Source organism: Dermacentor andersoni, chromosome 5 (assembly GCF_023375885.2).
Source record: "Dermacentor andersoni chromosome 5, qqDerAnde1_hic_scaffold, whole genome shotgun sequence".
NCBI classification, from domain to species: domain Eukaryota; kingdom Metazoa; phylum Arthropoda; class Arachnida; order Ixodida; family Ixodidae; genus Dermacentor; species Dermacentor andersoni.
In genome coordinates, this window is record NC_092818.1 from 74,656,927 (window position 1) to 74,682,652 (window position 25,726).

Here is a 25,726-nt window from a genome sequence, read left to right on the forward strand (position 1 = left end):
TGTTTGAGACCCCACAGTGTCAAAATGTGGGTCAATCTCGAAGATAGTGCTGTAAAGAGAATTGGAGTTTGATGCTGCTCCTACTTCCCTCACATGAGGAGTTAGGGAATAAAGTGCCATGCGCAGAGGCTCTGTCTCTATCTCACCTACGACTCTCTCGGTAAGACACTGTTTCATCGACTTCAGCTGGAGGTTTAATTGCCTTCCAACTTTTTTCCCTTAATGTCAACTAGAATATCAGCTATCCCCGTGTGAACTCTGACCCACAGCACTCTCTTTCTGTCTCTTAACATTACGCCTTACATTTTTCGTTCCATCACTTTTTGCGCAGTCTTTAACTTTTTCTTGAGCTTCTTTGTTAACCTCCAAGTTTCTGCCCCATATGTTAGCACCTGTAGAAGGCAATGACTGTACACTTTCTTTTTTTAACGGCAATGGTAAGTTCCCACCCAGTCAGTATTCCGTAATGCTTGCCTTATGCACTCCAACCCATTTTTATTATTCTTAAAGTTTTCTTCTCATGATCAAGATCCTCTGTGAGTAGTTGTCTTAGATAAACATACTCTTGCACACTCTAGAGGCTGACTGGCAATCATTTATTTTTCCCTTGTCAGGCTATTGAACATTACCTTTGTCATCTGCTTGTTAACCTACAACGTTACCCTTAAGGTAGGGTCCCTAAGGGGGCCAGTGGTCTGGTGGTGAAGTAGTCGGACGTTAATTACTAGTTCATTAGGTCCATGATGGTATCACTATATAAGACACTGAAGAGTGGCCTTAGAGTCGCAGAAGGTGGACCATGATGTTTCTGACTCTTTCTCGAGCTGTCAATGACATTTGCACAGCCCATGTCCAAACCTCATGGGCTCTCACATATTCTATTCCTACCTGATGTGTTATTGTGCCATCTTATCTTGTATTGCAGAGGAAGTTCGAGTTCACTTTTATGTCTAAGTCAAGTGTCATTAAGTAAACTATATTGAAGTTAAGATAGCATCATGCCTTCTTATTCTATTCTATCCTGTAAATTTTTCCTGCTCTTAGGTTCTATAGTCTGTAATCCTATGAAGGACAAATCAGTGGTGTTTTTTATTGTGAAGCACTGCTGCTTTTTGATTGGCACTTCTGCACTTTTTGATGTTTATTTTGTGGAAGTGCCCTAGGTGTGCCTCAGACTGACAAAGGTGTATGAAACATTTGGGAGGGCCTGTTAAAATCTGATGGACCCCAAGTCATGTCTGTGTGCTGCATCATTTAGGCGGCCAGGACAGTGCTGTTGCATGTACACTTCATGTAATGATAACATGCTACTGTTCTGCCTCTTGATGTGGAAAAATTTGTTTTTACAGCTTCACTTGAGCTTTTCACTCTCAGCCGACAGCAAAAACAGCAGTGGGAGCCTGTTTAACCTTTTGCTGCAGAGCTTTGGAGTTACCTTCACAGAGATACAGGATGCTGTGCTCAAGTGAGTCACACTTTGCATGTTACTTTTGGCACTGGCTAGCACTTTCTGTTGCTCTTACGCTTGGAGCTTAGTGAACTGATCTTGAAGTGAGCTTTGCTTTTCTGCATTTAAGCAAGGGCTGTCTACTGCTGTAGTTCTTGTAGAAGTGAATAGTATGTAGCTTGGAAGCACTTTTTCAGACAACAGATTCAGTGGTGCTGCCTTTACTTGCAATCTAATTTGTCAATCAAGAAGGTTAGTCCTCGGAAGCGAGATATAACACATGCTAAAATACCATCAAAATAAGCTATTAGTGCAGCCCTCAATGTGACTAGGCTCAGTATTCTCCTTGTGGCAGCATTGAAGCTAAGAGTAATGTAAACGAGTGGAAAAGTGGCAAAGACCTCAGACATTGTGATGCTAGCAGAATCTATATAGATGCACTCTGAGTGTTGTCAAATTAGTCAACGTGAAAGAAATCGTGGGAAGGCAAAGGTAAAGAAAAAAAAATGCAGATGGTTCAACTTTGCAATCTTTATGTGTAACCTTGTGTGCCAGATCTCCCAATGTGTGGCATTTCCAATGTGGCATGTACTAACCTTGTGTTTCCTATGCCCCAGGCTGGACTACTTTGAGAAGAGCAACACCTACTTGACCATGCACCAGCTGATAAATGAGGCCTCCAATCACTACTTCCGTCAGGTAGGCACCTTGTGTTAGTGGTTTTTCACATGTGTATCATACCTTTGTACATAAGGTGTTGTCTATTGTGGTTGCACTAGTGTCTGTACAGAACACTGTGCATTTTACTCTTCCTTTTGAATATGTGTGGGCATGTGTATATGTGTGTAACAAGCAGATGTGTATGCTAAAGATATTGTCAGATTTTTCATATCACAGAGATACAATAATAGTCGGCACAATTACACTAGTGTGCTTCTGCAAGTATAGTGCATGTTGTTAAGGTACGAATAATTCGGGCATGCATAACTCTGGCTCTCTGCTGTTGGATTTTGGGTGAGCGGCTCCACTTTGCCACATAAAGGTGATTTTATTGTCCGCTCTTCTCATCCAGAGATGAGCTTGGATGGAAATGACAGCTTGGGGAAACAGACTGATGCAGAAATAAGTTTCCTATCGATTTGTAGCTGTTTCAGTGCACAGTGGCTGGTTGTTAACTTTGGAGCCCTTAAGAATTTTTTTTTCATCCATAGTTTGGATATATAACTGGCAAAAAGTAGGATGCTTATATGTTGTGACTCTACTATATTAGCGCACAATGGGTTACAGTGCCTTATCTAAATCTGCAGTTGGGCAAGTGGACAATGGACTGAGGGATGAAAGATTGAGGTGTACAACATTAGCACTGTCTATCAACTGAGAGCATAAATTTTGACAAAAGCGATTTTACCGTGACCAGGCCATGGTAGCTCAGTTGCTATGGCGTTCTGCTGCTAAGCACAAGGTCGCAGGTTCAATTCCTGGCCACCTCCATTGCCATCCAAGGGGATGGAATGCAATTCGATGGGAATTCATATATTATGAGGGACACTTGCGCATCAACGCACTGTCTATTATGATTCTCACAAATAATATGTTTTTGCACGTACATGCTTTCAGCAAACTATGAAAAAAAGGTGTCATTGTCCTGGTTTTTTTTCTTACCACTTTTGAAAGTCAGTGCCTCATTTGCGTGGGCCCATTCTGCTGCTCTCCCATCCTAATTGCACTGTTACAAGTTTGAGCATGCAAAATAGTTTGAGTACGCAAGTTTGAGTACGCTTCATGCATTGCATCTTGTATTCCTTTGCACACACCTGGCAGACCTTGAAGCAGATCTACGTGGTGGTGCTGGGGCTAGATGTCATAGGCAACCCTGTCGGCCTGCTGACAGGATTCACTACCGGCGTCGGAGACTTCTTCTACGAGCCACTGCAGGGCGCCATTCAGGGCCCCGAGGAATTTGCTGAAGGTCTTGCCACCGGCGTTCGCAGCCTCATCGGACACACCGTTGGTGAGCCACACGCCATTGCTAGTTGTGATGGTTAGGTCCACCTTAACTAGTAGTTGGTACATTGAAATTTGGTGCTTGCAATTTTTGTGCATTTTTGTTCTAACATGCTGCAACAACGTAGCACTCCATGGTAATATTTTCAGTGCTTCTCGCATTATCATGTGCTTGTAAAGACACTGCAATATTTTTTCAGTGTTGCTAGTTTGCCACCACATCCTTAGCGAGCGTCTCACAGAGGTAACATTGGAAAAAAAGAAAAAGTGTGTTTCCTGCTTTATGAATTTTAGTAGTTAGTGGAAATAGAACATTGGAGAATGCAGACATTGATTTTTTTGCCAGCAAATACTTCATGTGAGATAGCTGAGTACTGCAAAGTACAGCTTGGGAACCTCTCATCTAAGTATACTTGCATTGCACACATCACTTAGGCAGCTATCAAATAAGTTTGCCCAATTGTATTGTTTGCCTGATTGTTGGTGTTTCTGTGTAGGCGGTGCTGCAGGGGCAGTGTCCCGAATCACAGGCACTCTTGGAAAGGGCATTGCAGCCCTGACCATGGATGATGAGTACCAGCGTCGCCGAAGGCTGGAACAGAACCGCCGCCCCAACGACATTGCAGAGGGTTTTGCCCAGGGCGGAAGGGACCTGGTCATGGTCAGTGTTGCTTGTGGCCTCTTTTTTTTTGCGTCAAGCACTTCTATGCAAAAAATTGTTTATGCAATATTGCTCTTCTGGGGTGTGCCATAGGTGGCTACAGAGACCTACAGGAGAAGGAGGTTAGAGGGCTTCCTTAGTGCCATTGGTGTGAGGCTGCGCTTGTACTTTCACGCTTCTTTAGTTTCTATAAGTGCAGTTCTGAGTTGTGATCACAAAAGAAAGGAACCAAGAAGGTTATCTTGGTTGTCTCTGGCATCATGATGAAGGGGCATTTGCAATGAATTTATGCATGAAATTGAATGGCTACAGTATTGACTGCACTTGTCTATTTGGCAGTCTAGCATGCAGTTGTAGCTCGGCCTATAGTTGGAACACATGTAAACCGCTATTTGCCATGAGATTGAACTGCAGGGGGCGGCATCGTCACCACATTATTAGTGTCGGTAGGCGGTCGACGACATGCATTGAAATGTACACAGCAGTGTATACCCCTGTGAACCATTTGTCCCGGTTTTCTGGCATTTAAATGTGCTGACTGCAGAGAACTGATATTAAACTGCCCCCCCAGTTGTAAACTTTTCACAAAATGCTGAGAATGTATCTATATATTTGAAAAAAGCACAAACTGTAATTCAAGAGGGGGCTGGCATTTAGCCACACATTTGCTGTTTGGGCACTTTCTTGGTGCTTTTTGCATATGTTTCGCTTGCGTTCCGCCGACTCTGTTAATATTGCTCTGCAAGTTCACTGAAACCTCCGTTTCTGGGAACCTTGCAGTAGTTCAAAAGGTGTGTATTCCTGCACAGCGAAGGTAAAGTAGAAAGTTAATTGGCACTATACATCACCAGCTGCACATCAGTAATTTTTTTGTTTTGCTGTGAAATGGAAACAGTTAATGAGTTCAATTAAGCAAGCTAGACAAGTGACAGTATGTTAGTAGGGCCATCAGGTTTCTTCAGACAGCATTATTTTATCGCTCTTACATGACAGGAATGTGACAAAGTTGTAGTTATATGAGGAGCTGAAATGGTTAGGTTGTTTTATTGCAGCTAATAATGGCCACTGTCTTCCATCAAGCTAACAATGCCACTATGAAGAGCGAAATGAAATTATTATAGCAGCATTTCAACTTAGTGTTATGACGTCCTGAGTCTAGAGAGTGCCTTGTCGCACATGATGGTCATATAGTACCCTGTTTTAACTTTAATTTTGTAGCATCAAATCAAAGTACAAAAGCCCACAATTAAATTGTGATGCAAAATGAATTCACTGTAGTAGCATCAGAACCACATATCAGAACACCAACTCTGGTTGCACGACCACTAAGCAAGGGTCATGCAATTATTTCAGTTATCATAATGCAGTTGTCATAATTTAAAGTGTATGATGCAATATTATACAAGTGCATGCTTATAATTATTTTTTCTACTGCTGGGTGATGGTTCGTGTCACACCGTTCATGTTTCGCGTTACCACAGGGATAGCGGAGTGATAAATACTACTTTACAAATTACTGAAGCGCCACGTGCACATCTCGCTGCTACCACTTCATTTGTTTAAAACAAAGTAAAATGCTTTTTTGTGATGTACTTGAAGCTTGTGGCAAGTGGAAGGTGTGACAATAGTGTATCGTATGCTCGACATGAGCTGTCACTGATCTTACTACAGCGCAAAGACCAGCACAAGGCTAAATGCTTCTGTACACTGTCAAAAAATGCACACTAGCATTTACGACTGCGATACAGCCATATAAGAAACGGTCTTTAAAGATATTCATGCCCGTACATGCACATGTAAACACGTAGTGTAATAGCAGATGACATGCAATGCAATCCACATTATCCGTGGTTCAGCTAGTGGCTAGCTAAGGGGTGCGATTAAATAGTCCTTTGCAGACGTGTGCCAATCTTAGTAACTCATGCCAATCTGAATAACTCTTACATCAAGGACAGTGAAGCTGTAAGTATAAGGCAGTCCTCGTATCCTTGAGAAGTATTAGGGTGTCTGTTTTGCTACTGACCGAAATCTATGCAAGACTTTTAAAGCACTTTACTATTGATCTAAGCTTAGCACTTCTATAGTCTCCACTACTACCACCTCTACCAATGCCAGCTGGGCATTCCACCAGCCAGGTAGTCATACAGCCACTTTGGGGCTGCGATGCAAACTGCGTTGCCGACTGCTCTTAGTGATGATTCAGCACCGACGCCAGTGTCCGACTGCACATTCTCATTGATGCACTAATGGTACGGCCGCTTCAGTGCTCCAACACAGGCTGCATTGGTGGCTTTTCTTTTCTTCCTGAGCAAGTTGGGGGCGAGGATGAGGCGGAGTCACTGCACATGGCATTCTGTTGCATCACTCCTTGCAGGAAGGGAGTAGGAGGAGTGTTGGGCTGCTAAATTTCTTTTTTCCTGCACTATCTTGGGGACTGGCCCACATTTTTGGACTGCACTACCTTTAGGATTGGCCCACATTTCTATACTGCAATACCTCTGGGATCGGCCCACGATAAAGGCTAGAAACATACCCAATGGTGATAACTCGCAAAGAAAGACATAGCACAGCTAGGAGAAAGCATAGAATGTGCTACACAGCAGAGATATTCCATGCAGAGAGTTCTTCCTTTCGGATAGGTTTATTTCGTCATATTTGAGCGAAGAAGTAATCTCTGTACAAATACAGAGAATATTCGGGAAATGGTAAGAGGAATGAAGGAAACTGCTCTGTTGAAGGAATTATTTGTGAACCATAATTCATACTTTCCTTGTTATGGCTCACAATGGATGACGAACTTGTTGATTTGAGGGTGTTATATGTGTTAAGTAATGAGTAGCTACCATGCATTTGACATGTGGGACAGTGTGCAATAGGGATATTGGCAGGCAGACTGCCATTGCAACATGCTGGCATATGGTTAACAAAACAAGTATATAGTGTGCATAGGAGCTGGAGGGTGCTGTGCTGGCACTGGGGTGGCACCAGTTCTGTTGCATTCATTAAGAACTCTTTCTTAATTAATGAACACAGTGATGGCTCTTCGTTTCTGCCTAGCTGGGCAAGCATTCATACTAAATGCCTCATTTTATAAAAAAAAAAAAAAACTACAGGCAAATGAAACATTGGTGCTAGACTTGCTAGGTCCAATCATTAAAATCAGCACAACAAAACATTTTCAAGCAGTAAAAGTGCTTGTATGCAGACTTGCAACCTTGCCTACGAAAGCACAGGAGCACAAGAAAATGTATAAATTAGCTGCAGACAAATATGCTGTGAATTTGGCTTTTCAGGCACCTGCAAGTGAAGAAGCATTGCGAATTGGGAATGATATCCTTATAGAAGGGAATTTCTTAGCACAGCCTGAAACATCACTGCTGCACCTTCACAGTCACCGACATTTAGTGGCATACAGGAACTTGCTCTCAATAGCATGTTGCACAAGCTCGCATAAGAAAGAGGGACATGATGGCGAGTTGACGCAGCAATGAGTGAGCACCAAAGTGCATACTACACACTGTGAAATGGAAAATGAGTAATGGCAATTGTCTGCTGCTATCAGCCTAAATTTAAATGCAAACAATTCTGAAATACTCCAATGCATTGTTCCACTTACAAGTCGACCTACGTTGATAACAGTGCTCAAAACAATTCACATTCCAAAACACAAAACTTGGAACTATAGTACTCCATGCTCAGAAAGTGGCTACAGAGTGATTACACATTGTACTTCCATGTGTAATTATGCATAACAGGCATTGTGATAAGTTATTTCCTCTTAGCTTCTCAATTTGTTCTGATTGTAAATAATTGTCTTTGAGTTACATATGCAGCTACATTCTTTTATCATGAGACTAGTATAGCTGTGTTAGCAGCACTAAAATATGTTTTCAGAAGCAATGTCAAGAAGTACATGCTGTGCCAGTGTGGAAGGGGACACACAATTGGTGCTCAAGCAAAAATACTATTTATTACCTTATAATTATAACTTCTAACTACGCTTGATAACATCTGCTAAGCGATGCCAGCATTGAAGAACCTGCCCTTTTTTGTTCTCTCTATTTCAGCGCTCAAACAGGAGCAATTTCTTTTCTTGGTTTTGATTATGTGAGATAATAAGAGGTATTCCCTTTCATAATGACCCCTGCTGTACACACAGAACTATGTAGACCTCTCAGTTTGTAAGTATGCGAGTTCTAGTGAATGCCTTTGTTGCCACACTTTTTTAGCTTCCATATTGTCAGGACTAAACAACAAAATTTCTACTTTCAGCAGAACCTCTACGTTACGCCTGTACTTGACTGTGACACTTTTTAAATCTTGACTGCGCAGGGCGTCTATGAAGGCATGACTGGCATATTTACCAAGCCAATGGCTGGTGCCAGGGAGGAAGGAGTCAGCGGCTTCTTCAAAGGAGTCGGCAAGGGCCTCATTGGCGCAGTGGCCAGGCCCACTGGTGGAGTTGTGGATTTTGCCAGTGGCTCCTTCGATGCTGTCAAGAGGTGGGTGTCCTTGACTGAACGGATCCTTTTCAATTGCAGCAGCTAGTATACATCAGAAGTGTCTCATGATAGCAGACTACTCTGATGACAGCGCCTCAGCAGTATCTTGTGCTGGAAGTTTTGAAGGGAAGAGGCACTCCTGCTTACTATGCTAACAGCGATTATCTTATTATTGATTATCTTAACAGCGATTATCTTATTATCTAACAGCGATTAACTCCTCCTGCTATTATGTTGAACTGAAAGATCTCCCCTGGCATAGCTGTTACTTTCTCGGTGATGTCCTTTCAGTGTACAGTTCAACTCCGATATAGATACATTGCATCTGAAACAAAAATATCTTTGTTTTATTTGAGATTCTTTATAAGCATATGGACTGTCACGCTCTATACGAGTTGCAGCATGGGAGCCTGCTATCAAAGGGGTTCAGAATCTGTTTGGCAGTGCCGATGCGCTAATAGTTGGTGAACTAAACGTCGGTCCAATTACTGTATTGACCCGTTCACAAGGAAAACGGCATTTTTCTTGGTTCAAGAACAAGTGGCAGGTGTTCACTGTATTACAACTCTTACTGATCGTCATAGTATAGTACATGCTGATGTTCACAAGAAACATCTTGGGTTTATTTTGCTATATATTACAATTCCTCATATCGAGGTTCAGTTTTAGTCTGTTTATGGCATACTTATAAGCGACAAAAAAGGGACAGAGTAAATATAGTAGAACCTCATTCGTACATTTCAGAAAAAATGTACTAACCGGGAAAACGTACGATCCGAAGTAACTAAAACAAAATTTGAGACTCACGATTATTGACATCTACGTAATGTGAAGCATCGCATGGATCGTTGCGGCACGAGACTCCAATGCGCATTAGGCTGGTGGTGCTCCAGTGGCCCGAGACGCATTTTGTTGTTTTCCTATTATGTGGTGTTTTGAGGGCAATGGGAAAGGAAAACGAAATTGAGCTGGTGGGTGACACCGGATGCCGCCAAAGCAAAATGTGATGCCCACATCGCACCGCCTGCAGCAGGGAACGGCGGCGCGTTTGGATTATCGCCTACTAAAAGCGTGCAGCACGCTGCCAGTGGCACTATGCACCACGCACTGTGAAACAGATAGTCAAAGAGGCTTATCGCAATAGGATTGGTGGTGATAGCTGTGAATGCTGCGTGCGATGACCCCGGAGAAGATTTGATGTTACTGAAATGAGAAACTGAGTGCCCGCTGGCATTTCCCCATGAGACAGGCGGGCGAGTATTGCGGTGAAGCTGCCACGGTGGGCAGCTATATACGGTTCTCCATTGCGCGCACCTGGCACATTTTCTTGTTTACATGGGCTGTAGCAGCCGGAAAACATATCATACCATCGCACTTTGGTGACATATTGAACTTTGGAGCTGAAAAATCGTGTTTCCTGGGAACATATAAACCGGTAAAAAATGAGCGTAACTCCATTGGGTAATTTTTCTGTCCTCGATTGCGAACATTTGCACTGGGAAAATGTACATAACGGGAACGTATCAACGAGGTTCTGCTGTATTTGGAAGTTTGATTGTCGCAGTGTAATTGTGTTTCAGCAAAGGTTTCATTGTAGACTCCCAACTAACGTAATTTGCTCTTGCTTTGTCCATGCTTAGGGCTACGGATTTTGTGGATGAAGTCCGGCCTGTTCGTCCAGCGCGGTTCATTAAACCGGACGGAATTATCAGGCCCTACAACCTCATGGAAGCGCAAGGCAATAGGCTCCTACAGGTGATTATGCCTACCTTTTGCAACACTCTCAAGTGCTGTTTTTGCTCACACTGTTTGCACTCTCAACCTTTCCTGTCTTAGATGTTGGCTTATCTGCAAAGCTTACTTGCCTGAGTTTGCTACAATTTAAACCACAAAATCCGTCTTTTTGATAGCTCGTCCCCCTGTTGTTGTGATGCAAAACTACGCCACATGAATTATACTGCAAAATTTGAGATCCCTCAATGAAAGCTCATGGCATCCTGTGAGGTGTGATCATCTCTGCCAGGCAACAAAGTGAAGAGTGGTGTAGAAAACAATGGGACTATCTGCCATGCCAATTCGGGCATGGTTGTTTTCTTTTCTACAGTAAGGGTATGTGCGCAGTGTACTTCCAGGTCCCTTCTGCACATACATGCACACATACCATTCATCTTATGTGCATCGGGCAAGGGGCTCGAAGGTGCTCTCAGGGGGGGAGGGAGTTTGTGTGGAGTGTGGTCCTAAATGCAACATGAGGTGCTTTTTCAAGCTGGCAGTACTGCAAAGAATACTGTTTGCAATGTATCTTTCATGCATCACAAGAACATTTCTTTCTGGTGTTTTCAGGACGTTGACAAGGGAAAGTATGCAGAGACGGACGTCTATGTTGCCCACGTTTGCATCTGCGAAGAAGGACGGAACATCTTGCTTGTCACAAACAGGTGTGTGGATGCTCCCAAGCATTTCACTGCTTTGGTAGCATCTCGCAGTGCCACTTGTTATTTTTATTGTTCTTTTTGGATATATTGTGAGTGCTACCAAGTTAGGGCATTGTAGGCATCAGAGAGCCAGCTTATACTGAGTGTGGGAGGTATTTGAGGACACGGCTTCAAACTGCCATGGACATTGACATTCTCATCCTTCTGCCTAGGTGCTTAGCTTCGTCTTCACCAGTTCCTTCATCAATCATCTATCACACTTATTCCAGGGTATCAGCTTCCAATCTGACACAAGAGATGGAAGCCGCATGCTGTGCTGTCCTAGTTGCCTTACACACAGACCGCAGTGACTTGCAGATCGCCACCTTCTTGAATGTCACCATATTTTTTATTGTTGAGGTGAGACAACAGTTCATGGCCCACTATCATCTGCGACAAAGAGAAAAAAAAACATGACCCTCGTTCCATAAAATGTACCCGTATTTTTCATGGGCATACTTTTTCTCATTTCTGACATCATCGTTTATCTAATTATTCTCTTATTGTTTATCTTACTGTTCTCGTTGCTCTGCCGACTTAGTGTTCACTTGGACATGGTACTGGGCAGGACAGGAAGTTCATCTTGTCACTAGTCGTGCTGGATGCTCTTTAGGAGTCTCCTGGACATGTCTACCTCAAATGTATTACCGAGCACATTCGGCCCAGGCTTGGCATTTAGCAACTACTTCGGGATCAGTAGACTCGCTTTGTTCTAGAAGGCGCTTCTGTTGCAGCTCAGTCCTTCTAGCTCGCCGTTCAGCTGAAAGATCACAAAAGGGACACAGTCCATCTATACTACTTCACAGCAATGAAGCACCGACCATTCTTTCCAAGTGCCAATACAAAACTGATTATGTGTTTCTCCGAGCGCTGAGTTATGTCGGGCACTGAAGTCATCCACTCCACACCGTGCTACTTGTGCGAATTTGCACTGCGCCAGCTGTGTCAATGATGTGATCCACAGCACAGCTTGCCTGTTCTTATCTAGGTCATCCATCATTCGCCATGACAGCTGCACTGCTGACCTCATTCTTGTCACTGTGCCAACTTTTATTGCCGAGCTTTGTACACCCGCATCGCAAATCTTCAAAGTGGGGCATATACGCACACACATAATAAACACTGCCAGTGGTCAGACACCATTCAGGCAGTTGAATTTCTCCGGCAGGTGAAGGCCATGATGAGTCGGAACCCTAAAAGGCCAATTATAGCCACTGCTGAGCAACTTCAAGGCAGAGCCAACAGCCAAGCTTTCTTTACATAATGTCATTAGGTGCCACTCCTAAGTAATGGACATGCTTGCTCCCACAGGGCCTGTGCATCCCAAGAATGGCTTGCTGTGAACATCTCCTGCCACACCACCTTCAATGTGGCAATCCATGTTCCCTATATGGCAAACTGCAGTGGGATACAAGACTTGGCTAGTTTGTGTTCTATCTTGTTTAAACAGCGCAGTTGTCTTCATCTCATCTTTTTTGCTGTCCTTTGTCTCGTGTTGAGCTGTTTAAACAAGATGAATTCCCAACGTAAGCCTGCATGCTATGCTGCTATGTGTGGGCAGAGCCACTTAGAGGGAGACTAACTAGCAGCCACACAATGTTAAAAACTCACTCAAAGTTGCTTCTGTTGAAGCACTGTAAGCGTACCATGTGATCCGAGCATGCAGCGGCTATAGAAGCCTAAATCAGTCAATAATTGACGGCCAAAGATGGTTTTATTATATAATCTTAGAAAACAGCAGTACAGGAAACAATATAAACATTTTCGAAAGAATGCAGTAGACTTCCATTAACGCAGTTGCAGTTAATTGGATCCGAGCCGAAGGTCCCGGCCGACACCCATACATTTCTGTGGTCCCAAACCTCCATTATTTCATGCTCAAAATTGGCCTTCACAGCATAATTTGAACTTGACTGGTCAGCTTCGCCGCAGTACAGCCGGGATATGCGGTGAAGCATACCAAAAGTGGAAAGGGGCCACTGTCACAGAACCGCGAACCTTATCTTGGAGGAAATCTTTGGTGGGTGCAAAGATTGGGCAAGCCGAGATTGCCGTGGCTTCATGTGTGCTGTCTTCCCGTGCGAGTATTGTTGAAGGTCGCATAATGTCGAGTTTGGGAGATGTGTTGAAGTGAGAGGCAGAAAAAACATTTGCCCCCTCTCTACCTGCACTCTTTAGATAGCGTCAGTGCAGTGTGAACGATGCTATCAGCCATGGTGGTGGAGTGGATGCGAAAGCTTCACTTCGTACCGCCGATGTAAAGATACAGTCCACACAGCACGAAACCATATATTTGGTCACCAACTCTCAAATTCAACAAAATTAAATAGTATATTTTGTTCTCATTGGAATTCGTTTTCTCTCATTGCCCGATAATTTGGAAAGCTTTATGGCCCTTTCATGTAAGAAAATTACTTCACTGACTGTGCTTACTTGCATAAAAGATCGAATTTTGTTATAACGAAGTGCTGACTTTGCCAACTTTGTTATATTGAGGTTTATCTGTACATATGGATGAAGTACACTGCTTGTCCTACTTGCTTTAGTGTTGTCGTTTTGTTTCTTTGGCCTGATAGGAGCTGCACAACAGTGATCATGAGGGCAGTTTTTAGCCCTTCTACGAAACACTGGGCTGGACACGCAACACAGCTTTAAAGAGGTCCCAACGTATTGGACTTGCATATATGCACGCTTCATCACTGTTAGTTTCCTTCCCCATCCCCAGTGCAAGGGTAATAGGCCAGAGGAAGCTAGCTCGAGCTAACCTCCCTACCTTTTTGCAAATAAATTTTCTCTGTACTTACAAGACGGCTCTGCGTCTAGCGAGAAACACGTCGAACGAGAAGTTGCTCCAGCTGGGCATCAGCAACAGCTTCAGCGAGCTCGCTGAGGCTCTGCTGGGTACGCAAACCGCGAGACTCAGAGGCACCCTTACGGGACGAGCGCTCCTGAGGAGGTTGGGTCGGGATACGAGCGGACTGACAGACAGATACGCGGACATACCGGACCACCTCAGGAAAACCATTAATGTGGGACCACTGCCAAAAAATATGGATCCCAACATACATGAAAACAGGCGAAAAGCTAGGGCCGAATACATTGAGAGAACGCTAGCCCAGCTAGACAATACAGTATACACGGACGCCGCCGTATATCCACACGGAAGAGAACGCGTGGCCGCGACGGTAGTGGTTAACAAGGAAGGAAACGCGATCACGTATGCCACGGCAAAGGTCACTGGCACAGCGGAGGCCGAGGAGATTGCCGTAGCGCTGGCGGCAGCGGAAGGTTATAGAACAGGCCAATCTCTCAACATACTGACGGATTCAAAAGAGGTGTGCAGGAACTACACGAGAGGCAGAATCAGCAAAACTGCCCTCAGAATACTCAGCGGAGCCACCTCCGCCGAGAAGGAAAAGCCCAGGCACAAACTAATCTGGATCCCGGGTCACGTAGGCATAGGGGGAACAAAAGGGCAGACAGCCTAGCTCGAGGCGAAGCGTTCCGAGCTGGGCGGTCGAATGCCCCGGAGCCCCACCTACAGGCTTGCGAAGGGGGATACGCAGAGACCCTGAACTTACATAGAGGAACTATAATTAGATATCCGCCACCACACAAAGACCTCACAAAGGAGGAAGCGACCAGCTGGCGCAGACTACAAACTCCTTCCCCAACTTACACGTGCTCAATAAGATGTTTCCGACACAATACAGGGCCACCTGCCCTTGGTGCGGTGCCAAACCTACTCTACCACATCACCTGGGAGTGCGAACGCAACAAAGCATTCCACAAAGACGAACACCCGAGTGCGGAGCAATGGGAGAGGCGGCTCACCAGCAGCGAGCTCACGGCCCAAAGGGCCCTAGTGCAGCACGTGAGCGATGCAGCAAGACTCAGTGGAGCCTTGGAATAGGGGCCCACCCTTGCTGAAGAGAAGTCTCAAGTCGCCAGCGCCAAGAAGATGAAGACGACGGAGGCCTCGTAACCGCGAAACTCTTGAAAGACTCAAAAGTTTTCACTCACTCACTCACTGTACTTGCAAATTATTATGCTTTTATATTTAATACAAACAGAGAAGGGATCTCTCTCACTACTTCGTATAAAGGGACAAAAGTCACTAAAGTGCAAAAATACTGCTTGTTTGTGATGTGCTTCTTTGTCACCTGTGTCTGACTGCACACCTTACCTTCTTTTTGTGTGTGTGTGCAGGCGGGTGATGTTTGTGCTAAAAGGCGACGTGTTCGGCCAGTGGAATGCGGAGTGGACCTACTCCTGGGAGGAAGTGAAGGAGCCACCGACCGTCTCAAGCCAAGGCATCAAGATCCTGCTGAAGGAGCCAAAGAAGAAGGCTCTTTTCGGCTCCAAGGAGACTGGAAAGATCATCCACATCAAGGACATGGACGTGGCCAAATTCATAGCACAGAGGATCGAGGAAGCCATGAAGAAGCCCCTGTAAACACGTTCTCATCACTGCACCCTCAACTTCTGTAATCAAGTAGCCAAGCCCTCCCAAGTCATGGAATTGGCCAAAGCCACAATCGCTCTACCATGGATGCGCTTCGTTTTGCACTGCATGCATTTGGCTGCATATGAGAAATTACTATATTATTTAACATATTACGAATCTGCCTAGCAGATTGCATCTAAGCAGTTTAATGTGATTGTCAAACAGTGCGTGATCTCGTTGGCATTTCAGCAATTATTAATGTTTTCTTTCTCTACGCCAGCCAGCATCCCGCTAACATTTTATATGCACATTGCAAAATGCGTACTTCTTTGGACATACTACGCTATGCACCATAACTGCCCGAGTGTCCTTGCTTGATCAGCTTTACCTCAATTGCTTCACTATTAGTATTTGTGTACATATAATTATACTTAATATCTGTGTGTAAATAAATTGTTGCCCAGACTACATTAGCAACTTTGTTTGTATACAACTGTCTGCTTGCCCTGTATTTACCTATCTCTGTCAGGACCAAACCAAAGCAGCCTATGCACTGTGGTAGGTAACAATGTGCAGGGCTTTATGTATTTGTGAACTGCTGCCAGCTTTGTTTTTATTAATTGTTAATCTTATAACCTAGGAGAGACCTGCATGGAACTAGTGAGACAATGGGAGCTGTGATTCACAAATGTCAAGACAACTGACATGAACCCAAGTTCCTAACCTTGTTTTAAGACTATGCCATTTTCCCGGCTAGTCCCTAGTTGTTGACTTTCATTTCAAAGAAATCCTTGTTGAATTTTCCTTTGAATAAAAATTCCATTTGATGATGTGTGTGTGTCATTGTATTCACTGCTGTGTTGCCAATTGTGTACTTATAAAGATGGCCGACTTCTTCAGGAAATAATTTTGCAGTTTTATTTTGGTTTATTCTGTGCTATTGAATTGAAAATGAACAGAGTAGTGAACAATGTATGCAGCAGCTTGACTGGACTTGAAGCTGGCCTCAAACATTTAGTAACAGAACAACAGGGCAATGATCACTCCCCATCACCTCGCTGTGAATTAGGCTGTCACTTATGTTGCTCTCTAAAGCATTGGATAGGATGAAGTAGTCCAGCCTCCAGCCAACATTTTTGGCTCTGGCGTTCATCATGTAAGTCCAAAAGGTGTACGCTCCTTTCTTGTCCGGGTAGAGGTGTCTGAACGAGTCCACGAAACCACTATCCAGCAGAGTTGAAAAGCTGTCTCGTTCCTCTTGAGTAAAGCCCGCGTTCTTTTTGTTTGTTTTGGGGTTGGCAAGATCGATCTCTTGATGCGCGACGTTCATGTCACCGCAAAGAACGACTGGCTTTTTGGTCTCAAGTTCCTTTAAATAGGCGCGAAAGTCTTTGTCCCAGTCCATGCGGTAATCCAACCGCACTAACTTCTTTCCGGCGTTTGGTACGTAGACGGCTACGAGGTAGAATTTTTCAAACTCCGCCGTTATCACTCTTCCTTCTTTGTCGTGCTTCTCCACACCGATTCCGTACTTCACGTCAAGCGGTTTTATTTTCGACAAAAGCCCAACTCCGGAGTAACCCTCTTGGTCTCCGGCTAAAAAGTACGAATGGTAGCCGTCGATGCTCTTGACTTCTGAAGGTAACTTCGAATCGGAGCACTTGGTTTCTTGGATGGCGAAGACGTCGGGCTGCTCCCGCTTTAGGTATTCAAGTCCGTCTTTCCCAAGCCAGGCACGCACTCCATTGACGTTCCAAGAGCACAGTTTTAAGTTCCACGGCTTCTTATTTGCGTCTCCGCTTCCATCTTGCTCGCCGGCTTCAGACTTCGGTTTCTTTGACGTTTCTTGCTCGTTATTCGCAGCGGCATTGTGGTGTTCCGTGTCCGCTGCTTCTCCGCCTCCACCGCGCTTCCTTTTTGACGTCCTTTTCACATCTGATTTTCCCATTGCGAAGAATACACTTGTGCAGCGGTACAAATTCCTCGATCTCTGTGCCTGCTCTGACCAACCAATGGACGAACAAAACAGCGAAGCAAAAGCTGCGAACGGGCGCGAAAAAGAGCCTGTCAGAGTTGCCATTTCAGTCACGTGCTTGGGAAAACGGAAGCCGTAACCCCCTAAACTGGTGCATAGGGTGACAAAATCATCACCTGACATACACAAGGATTGCAGTTTTAAGGCACGCTCCCGCGCACGGTTGCTCAGATTACTTTGTCGCCACTGAAGCGGACATTTCAGCCAAGTTTCAGTTGTCTGCGTTTAGCCGCAATTTAAATCGTCGTTATCGGTATGGGTATGAGTCACATGTAGCCAGACCTGCGGATCGTTCGAACGGGAGTGTACGGGTAAATTCGGCAGGATAACAGTGAGAGGGGTTGGGCCAAGATGACGGCTTACTTGGCTGTTCCACTGAAAAAGACTTCCGAAGTCGATTTAATTAAACCATTGGCCCATGTAATATCTGCGTACTACTCCACAGCCGACGAACCGTCCAACTACAATGAAGCCCTGACGGAACTGAACAAGCTTCGTATGAACGCAACATGGAGAACCCTCGACAAGCACGAAAGTTCGTTGGATATTATGTTCAGGTACGGCTTTTTCTGCTTGACGCTTGTTATTTTATGAACGCTTGCCTGTTACTACTACTGGATCGTCTACTGAACGCTTAAGCGATGTCATTTGAGTGAATACTGTTTGCATGTTAGGTAGGTGGGTACCCTGTGTTGTGATATCCAAATCAGATGATTGCATCGATCTCGACCAGTAGCTAGGCCATTTATCCGTGTCGTGTAGCACGATATGTAAATAATGCCTTACGAAAAGTCTCCAATACTTAGTAAAATTAACGTTACTAGTGCTTTTTCAACGAACATTGAGCAGCTGTTGTAGCGTCGCAGCAAGTTGACATCAGATTGTTTGCGCAGGTATTATGATCAGCTCACGTCCCTCGAATCCAAGATTCCACCCAACGACATACAGGTAAAAAGGAGAAAGGTTTTTCTTAGACATAACTAAAAGTGTTCACATGTAGTGTATTCACATTTATGAATAAGTAGCCACTGCAGTCTGTAGATAAGAATTTGACAGCAGCAAACGTGCTTGTTGACGCCCTTCGTCGAGCATGCGTGCTGCTAAGCAAAGAATAAATAAAATAAGTGCCAGATTCGCAAGGTATACCTTACGTATTCTAAGTACCTTCACATTTGCCTAGGATATGCGATCGTAAGTGCATGCGATTTCACATCTAGCAGTTTGTGTCGTGTCAACAAAGAAGGAAAAGTTAATCGTAAACAGTGCTTAGTGTTGGCAAAAGCTATCATTCATACTTTCACTCAAACGAAAGGACTGAAGTGCGAACTACCAGCAGTTTTACTTGTTTTATAGAAGTGGTTATGTAAATGGTGATGAGTGAGGGACATGTCGCAGCTTAAGCATTAGTGAGAGTACGTAGTTAATATTTTCTTTTTTTTAGTTGCGATACAAATCCAGAGAGACTATGAAATGTGCACTAACACCATCATGTTGGTGAATAGGCTATTAAATGTTTAGAATGATGAAATTTACCTGTTTTTGTAACATTTCAGATACCATTCAAATGGAAGGATGCATTTGACAAGGGTGGATTCTTTAGTGGAACAGCCAGCTTAAGTAAGAAACATATTTGGGAAACTATGTTTATAATCCCCCTGCTAGTTGGGCACTTCCAAGTGCACTTGAGTCATATCCAACTGAGTTCAGTTGCACATCTCAAGCATACTTGACTTCAATCCCGCTGTACTTTCTGAAGTGTCATGTTTTGATAGCGTCAAAAAGAAGCTCCGTATCAAACCAAGCCAAATGGGGATTGAAAGTGCCTGCATGACAGCGATACAACAATAATGCATCCATTAGGCTACTCAATTTCTTGTTACCTAAGCACATTCTGGCAGACTGCAAAGCTTTCAGCATTGCAGTGTCTAGAATTTTCCTTATAAGTGTTGTATTTGCATGCATCTACTGTAATTTTCAAGCATCACTGTAGTTCAGTTGTTTCTGCTTGGCAATGTTCGTCACCACATCCATATGGTGTCCAATTTATTATGCACCAAAATAAGAGTGAGGCCTCCAATGCTGATATAACCAGCCGATTTTTATTTTTCAATTGTGCTCCCCCCTCTCTTCTAATGGTTGTTTCTGCTCGCTTCTTCCACAATACTGCTATTGCTATGCACAATTTTAACAATAGAAGTTTGGTTCTTTGTTGTATTGGGTTTGTATTCGATTGTCTGGAAGATGTTGGCTGCTCTGTCATTAACTGCATTCATTCTATGACATGTATTTCTTCTTTTTATTTATTGCTCATCCCCCTCCTCCCTTTTGCAATGCTCTGTAAAGGGCCCTTGATAATGGTGATGTGTTTTTTTTGCCAGCAATGTGAGTTCAGTATATTTTTGTTAGTTAATTGGTTTGTTATAATTAACTTTTCAATTATTATACTTACAGCAGGTACACCTACATAGATAGGCATTAGAACACATTCAAAAATATAAATTACAGCTGTTTGCAACATGCTATATTTTGTGGCTCTTTTTCTGTGTTTGAAGAAAAAGCCAGTGAAATACAAAAAGTAAAATAAAACTGACTGAGCTTCTCTCGTGTGCCACAACACTGCGACTCTCGAACACGCTACAAAAGAATTAAGTGTGCACCACGCCAGACTTAGCGGTTGCATCACTTTGACAAGGTGTTTATCTTTGTATGGGCATAAAATTCCTGCTAGCAGCAAGCCTCACACCTGAACTATGGTCCATTTGTGACAGCATTAAGCAGACTGTGAAGGCAGAGTTATAGAAAATGGCAGCATAAGCTGTCAGTTTGTTGTGCAAGGCCCAGTGAAAGCTTGGGCATGAATGTAGCAGCCAACTCTGAAGAAATTCGGTGTTTCATATTTATGACTAAAATGGTCTATCAAAGGGACACTAAAGGTTACCAGAAAGTCAAGTTAAAGTGGTAGAGCAATGTTCTAGAACGTCTAAGGCGTCAATATAATCGCGAACAGAGCTTTAGTAACCGAGAAATTGAGGTAAATGCATGACACGATTTGAGACCCCCCCCCCAGCGACATTCCGGTACTAGCCCGATGACGAAAGCACTCCTCATAATTTGTGTTACTAATACTCAACTACTCGTATTAAAAATATCATTTCATTCGATTATAAGACGGAAGAAAATGCTACTTGTCTACGTCTATTCGATTCTAAGAAAAAAATATTTTGACGTTACCCTTCAGTAGTATGGGTGGTCGAAAGGTTTCGTTTTCGCTCGACTCTGCGCCGCGCACCCTTTGGAGTTTCAGTAGTTTCGTTATCGCGTCGTGCTGTGCGGGTTCTGCTGGCTCGCGAAACTTTCATTTGGAACAAGCAGCGAGAATGCCACGTCCATGTGATATCGTGGGAAGCCCTCGTTGCTTTCCCGCTCCGGAGAGTCGGTGTCGAGGCCGCCGTCGTAGAACGCAACGACGCCGGCTGCGCGAGTCCTCAGCAGCAGGTCGTGCTCGTCAGTGCTCAAATCGCTGAAGTTGAGCCCAGCATCGCGAGCCAATCTGTCGTTGTCAGGGTCCATTGCGACAAACGTCGAAGTTTGCGTCATAGAATGAAGTACCAGCTTATGGTCGCGCGTTTCTCCTTCCGCTAGCCACCTCACTCCCACTTTCGCTCTGCTGTCGGCTCTGTCTTGGCTCTTTTTCTGGCCGCGCGTTTGCGTTTTGCGCAGAAAAGACGTAGCGCTGTCTGCGGACGCCGTTCTACTCACCGATGGCGCAACGTCACTATGAGACCATGATGTCAGTACTCCTCGATCGGAGGGCGGGCGATTTGAACTGCGCTAGAGGTACGCGGACGCTTCAGAACGCATTTTCTCTTAAAGTAAGTCTCTCCTTGGCACGAAACAAGCGTTTCGAAGTTTCTGGGATGGTATTTCAACAGTCCACGTTGACTTAATAGTAACCTTTAGTGTCCCTTTAAATGGGCTGAATTAAATCATTCACCCCCAGTGTTTGAGAGCTGCACTGCTGCGGCATGCATGGGGTTAACCAGGTCAGCACTTTTCATCTTTTGTGGGCTTTTAAAGGGACACTAAAGGCAAAAGCTAAGTCCAGCTAAAGTGATAGATTAGTGCTCGAGAATCTCTAAAGCGTCGGTATTATCACGAACAGAGCCTTACTGATCGACAAATCGAGGTAAATGCAAGACATGATTAGAGACTTCCCTGGGACCCGGGACATTCAAGCACTTGCCTGATGATGAAAGCACTCCTCAGTTAAATTCTGTCACTAGTACTCAACTACTCATTGCAAAAAACATCCTTGCATTGTTTTATAAGATGAAATAAAATGCTACTTGTCCAGTTCATTTTAATTTTTAGAAAAAAGAACTCACTGAAATTACTGTTAAAAACGACGTGGGCGGTCGAAACGTTTCGTTTTCGCTTGACCCTGCGCCGCCCACACTATCACGTTTCACTACTTTCCTGATGCTGTAGTGCTGTGCTGGTTATGCTGGCTCGCGAAACTCGCACAAACTGCAAGTAGCAGGGAATTCAACTTCCATGTGATGTCGCGGGATGCGCGAATCCACCGCTCGCTCTTGGCTCGGTACCACTGCCTTTCAGGGGCTGTATTACTCACCGACGGTAGCAAAGGGTGGTGATGGCATATGCAACGTGTAGGGATGTGCGACTCTCACGCGTCCCCTGATATGTTGTTTTCCCGCATAGCTCCCATCTCCTGTAATCCAGCTTCGCCGCGTGGCTTGGTGCCCGCGGCAGTCGGTGTGGTTGAAGGGCGTCGCGAGAAATGGTGCGAGTGTGGCTCTGCTAATGCCTCCTAACAGCAGGGTTACTTGGGCGCAAAAAGGAGAAGGCTCTTCCCCTTTGGCTCAAAGTCGGCAAGCGGCGCGGACGTTCTACGCGTGCGCCGATCCATGCTTCTGCGAGACCGTCTCGGGAAGCCTACCCCGGAATGGACGAACACGATCGTTCGAATGCGCCACCGTTCGCGTGACTGTACACGAGAACGACCAGGCATTGGGGTCCAGCACGGGGCAAACATATTTGCTCGCCATGCAGTCTCGGTGAGTCGGACTTCCGTGATTTGTCACGCGCCCATCGGCATGTTTTGTGGATAGCAACTTGGCTACGAGGCATCGATCTACGAAAGGTGCAATAAATGCCCTTGTGATTGTTTGCCCTACTGTGTTGTCGTTTCTTTGTCCCTAGAGCACAGGTGCAAACCCCACAAACGTCACCAATCACCTGGTTGGAGGGCGGGAGATTAGAATTTCGAAAAAGGTATTCGGACCCTTCAGATGCAATTTTCTCGTAAACTAAGTCTTGCCACGACACAAGCATTGTGATGTTTCTTGAGTGGTATGTAAACAATCCATGCCGACTTAGTATTTGCCTTCAGTGTCCTTTTAAACACAGAAAAAAGAGCCACACAAGAGAGAAAGTGTGCTGCAAACAGTTGAAATTGCCGCTTTCGATCATTTGAAAACCTAGTGTTCACATATGTGCTATAATTATAAAAATTAGGAAGTCATTGCAAACTAATTAAAAAAAATATAATATACTGAATGCTGCTTCAATTTGAACTGACCCAACATACAGTTTGCTTCACCTGCATAGAAGGCCTTACTTTTTTAGAAACCTTGTGCATGATAGCTGGGGTACCCTGTATGTTAGTACATCAACTTGGGTTCAAATACATACATCTATCATTTCATACTCCTGAAACAACACCACAACCATTCTTTCTGTGCATCCCTTATAAACAATGACTGAGCTAATAAAAAGATACAATGGGTGATCGAAACACATTTTGCTGACTTGCATTATCGGTAAACAAGTAAATTGTCATGTGAATGTCTCCTAAACTTGCTGGTGACCCTCTGTGTGAACAATGCAGTCGCCAGAAAATTTACACAAAATATTGTGTGTACAAAGTAGTGTGAAAAAAATTTTTTTCTTTAGGTATAATGCTCAGTTCAATAAAGGGACACTAAAGGCAAATGCTAAGTCAACGTGGACTCCTTAAGTGCCATTCCAGAAACCTCTTGACGCTTGTTTCGTGCCAAGAAAAGGCTTAGTATATGAGAAAGTTGCATCTGAAGGCTCCGAATACCTTTATCCAATTCAAACCTCCTGCCATCCAACCGGGGGGTGGTGACATTGCATACACCATCACTGCCCTTTGCTGCCATCGGTGAGCAAGACATCGCCCGACAGACGGCGGGATGGCTTTTTGCACAAAAGGCAAATGTGCAGCCATGGACAAACTGAGCCAAGGCAGAGCGATGGATTCGCTGCTGCAGCTGTTTTTGGTCAAGTGGTGTGGGTCGTTTAGGCATCCCGCAACATCGCATGGAAGTGGAATTCTCTGCTACTTGCAGTTTATGCAAGTTTCATGAGCCAGCAAAACCAGCACAGCACTATGCGATGACGAAACTATAAAATGGGAAAGTGCGGGCGACGCAGAATCAAACGAAAACGAACTTTTCGACCACCTGCGTCATTGTCAAAGGTAACCTCAATAAGTTCTTTTAAAAATCATAGAACTGGAGAAGTAGCATTTTATGTCGCGTTATGTTTTTATAACAAGTGGTTGAGTACTAATGACAGAATTTAGAGGACGAGTGCCTTCGTCATCAGGCAAGTACTTGAATGCCTCGGGGGAGCATCTAATCATGTCCTGCATTTACTTCAAGTAAAACTCTTGCTTGGGCTAGTTGGTTCATACCTGAATTAGTAAAGGCAAGGAGCAGAAGACCAGGACTCAAGATGAAACACAAACGACAGGACCGGCGCCACTCGCAAAATTTATTTCCGCAACAAGCCTGCGTTAGGTAGGTTAATCAAGCCGAGTCACACACGAAACTTTAGAAGTCAAATACCCTAAGTAAGGACTCTTTATAGTTCAACTGTTCTTTCCATTTCATTGTTTGTCACATGGTTCACTTTTCGCGCGGTCACATGTTTTATCAATTTTTTATGTGAGATACTATTAGAGATTTTAGTTTTGACGCAGACGCTGTACTTAGACGCCTTTATTCATGTTTGTTCCGTGTTATTCGTTGGTTATAATTCCCATAGTCGTGCGGGTTTTATCACTGACTGGGCCTTAGGCGTTTGAAGTGTGTTATGTTGGGGATAGTTTGATAGTGAAGCGTAGACGGTACTTTTTATATCTCGTTTTTTCTCCCCGTTGGCTTGGAAAAGACTATGCTCGATGAATTGCTTCCCGTGCTGCTCCACGTGTGGCTCTTGTTTGCTCATTTGATATTTTGTGCCAGATATGATTCCCGAGTGGTCGATAGATTGCTGTTTTTTACTTCCAAAGTTTCGTGTGTGACTCGGCTTGATTAACCTACATAAGGCAGGCTTGTTGCGGAAATAAACTTAGTTGTGAGTGGCGCCGGTCCTGTCGTTTGTGTTTGTTTCGCCTTGAGTCCTGGTCTTCTGTGCCTTGCCTTTACTAATTCAAACATTTACTTCAATTTCTCTATTACTAAGGCTCTGCTCACGATAATATTGATGCATTAGAGGTTCTCGAGCACTAATCTATCACTCTAACTTGACTTATCATTTGCCTTTAGTGACCCTTTAAAAAAGAAAGGAAATGCTCACATTTAATTATGTACCATGTTTTCATTGTCTTGTCAAGTGCCACATTCCTACATTGTTGGCCAGGGTGTTTTCCTGTATTTATTTAGGAGAAAAGCGAGGGGGAAACAGGGGTGCTGCAGTCTTCTCGGAGAACTTGTTTCAGTTTGATGTCTCATGATGTTTGTTTTGTTCTTTCCACTGCGTCACCAGCACTCTCTTCTCTTAGCTATGAAAAGCTTTGCATCCTGTTCAACATTGCTGCGATGCAATCCCAGATCGCTGCGGGAATGGGTGCTGACATTAGTGACGACGAAGGACTAAAGACTTGTGCAAAGTACTTTCAAGTAAGTGCCTCATTGGTTTTGTGTTTTTCAGTCACTGGGGGGGTGTTACAAGTGCCCATAATTGCACTTTACTTTTGAAAGACAAAAATATTGTTTTTTCTCAATGATGTTTGCATTGAATTTAAGTTGATTTCTTCAGTTACAAGGAGCTCTTTGTCCCAATGTTGGAAACTGCATACTTGTGTACAACCTGACGAAATGCAA

The 25,726-nt window shown here is 44.1% G+C and overlaps 3 protein-coding genes across 8 annotated transcripts in view; 2 read left to right on the plus strand and 1 right to left on the minus strand.

Moving 5' to 3' along the window:
- Vps13 (vacuolar protein sorting 13C) overlaps positions 1-16,367 on the plus strand; it is a 226,901-nt gene extending 210,534 nt beyond the window's left edge. For 4 of the 5 annotated variants that reach the window (XM_055070801.2, XM_055070803.2, XM_055070804.2 and 1 more), the window contains 8 exons: positions 1,350-1,465; positions 2,065-2,146; positions 3,269-3,458; positions 3,949-4,112; positions 8,445-8,614; positions 10,255-10,369; positions 10,958-11,052; positions 15,298-16,367. In XM_055070801.2, the coding sequence (XP_054926776.1) occupies positions 1,350-1,465; positions 2,065-2,146; positions 3,269-3,458; positions 3,949-4,112; positions 8,445-8,614; positions 10,255-10,369; positions 10,958-11,052; positions 15,298-15,544 (1,179 nt within the window). In that variant the 3' untranslated portion in view covers positions 15,545-16,367. Of the gene's footprint in view, positions 1-1,349; positions 1,466-2,064; positions 2,147-3,268; positions 3,459-3,948; positions 4,113-8,444; positions 8,615-10,254; positions 10,370-10,957; positions 11,053-13,664; positions 13,895-15,297 lie in introns of those variants that run through there. The other variant, XM_055070805.2, reaches the window with a different exon arrangement.
- A 60-nt stretch (positions 16,368-16,427) lies between these two features.
- Positions 16,428-17,791, minus strand: LOC126530782 (exodeoxyribonuclease-like). Its single transcript, XM_050178065.3, has one exon. The coding sequence runs from the start codon at positions 17,691-17,693 to the stop codon at positions 16,542-16,544; it is 1,152 nt and encodes a 383-aa protein (XP_050034022.1). The 5' UTR covers positions 17,694-17,791; the 3' UTR covers positions 16,428-16,541.
- A 29-nt stretch (positions 17,792-17,820) lies between these two features.
- The window catches only part of ALiX (programmed cell death 6-interacting protein-like protein AliX), a 62,752-nt gene continuing 54,846 nt past the window's right edge, over positions 17,821-25,726 (plus strand). For both annotated transcript variants that reach the window (XM_055070806.2, XM_050178063.3), the window contains exons 1-4: positions 17,821-18,127; positions 18,464-18,518; positions 19,124-19,187; positions 25,389-25,522. In XM_055070806.2, coding sequence (XP_054926781.1) covers positions 17,922-18,127; positions 18,464-18,518; positions 19,124-19,187; positions 25,389-25,522 — 459 coding nt within the window. In that variant the 5' untranslated portion in view covers positions 17,821-17,921. The remainder of the gene's footprint in view (positions 18,128-18,463; positions 18,519-19,123; positions 19,188-25,388; positions 25,523-25,726) is intronic.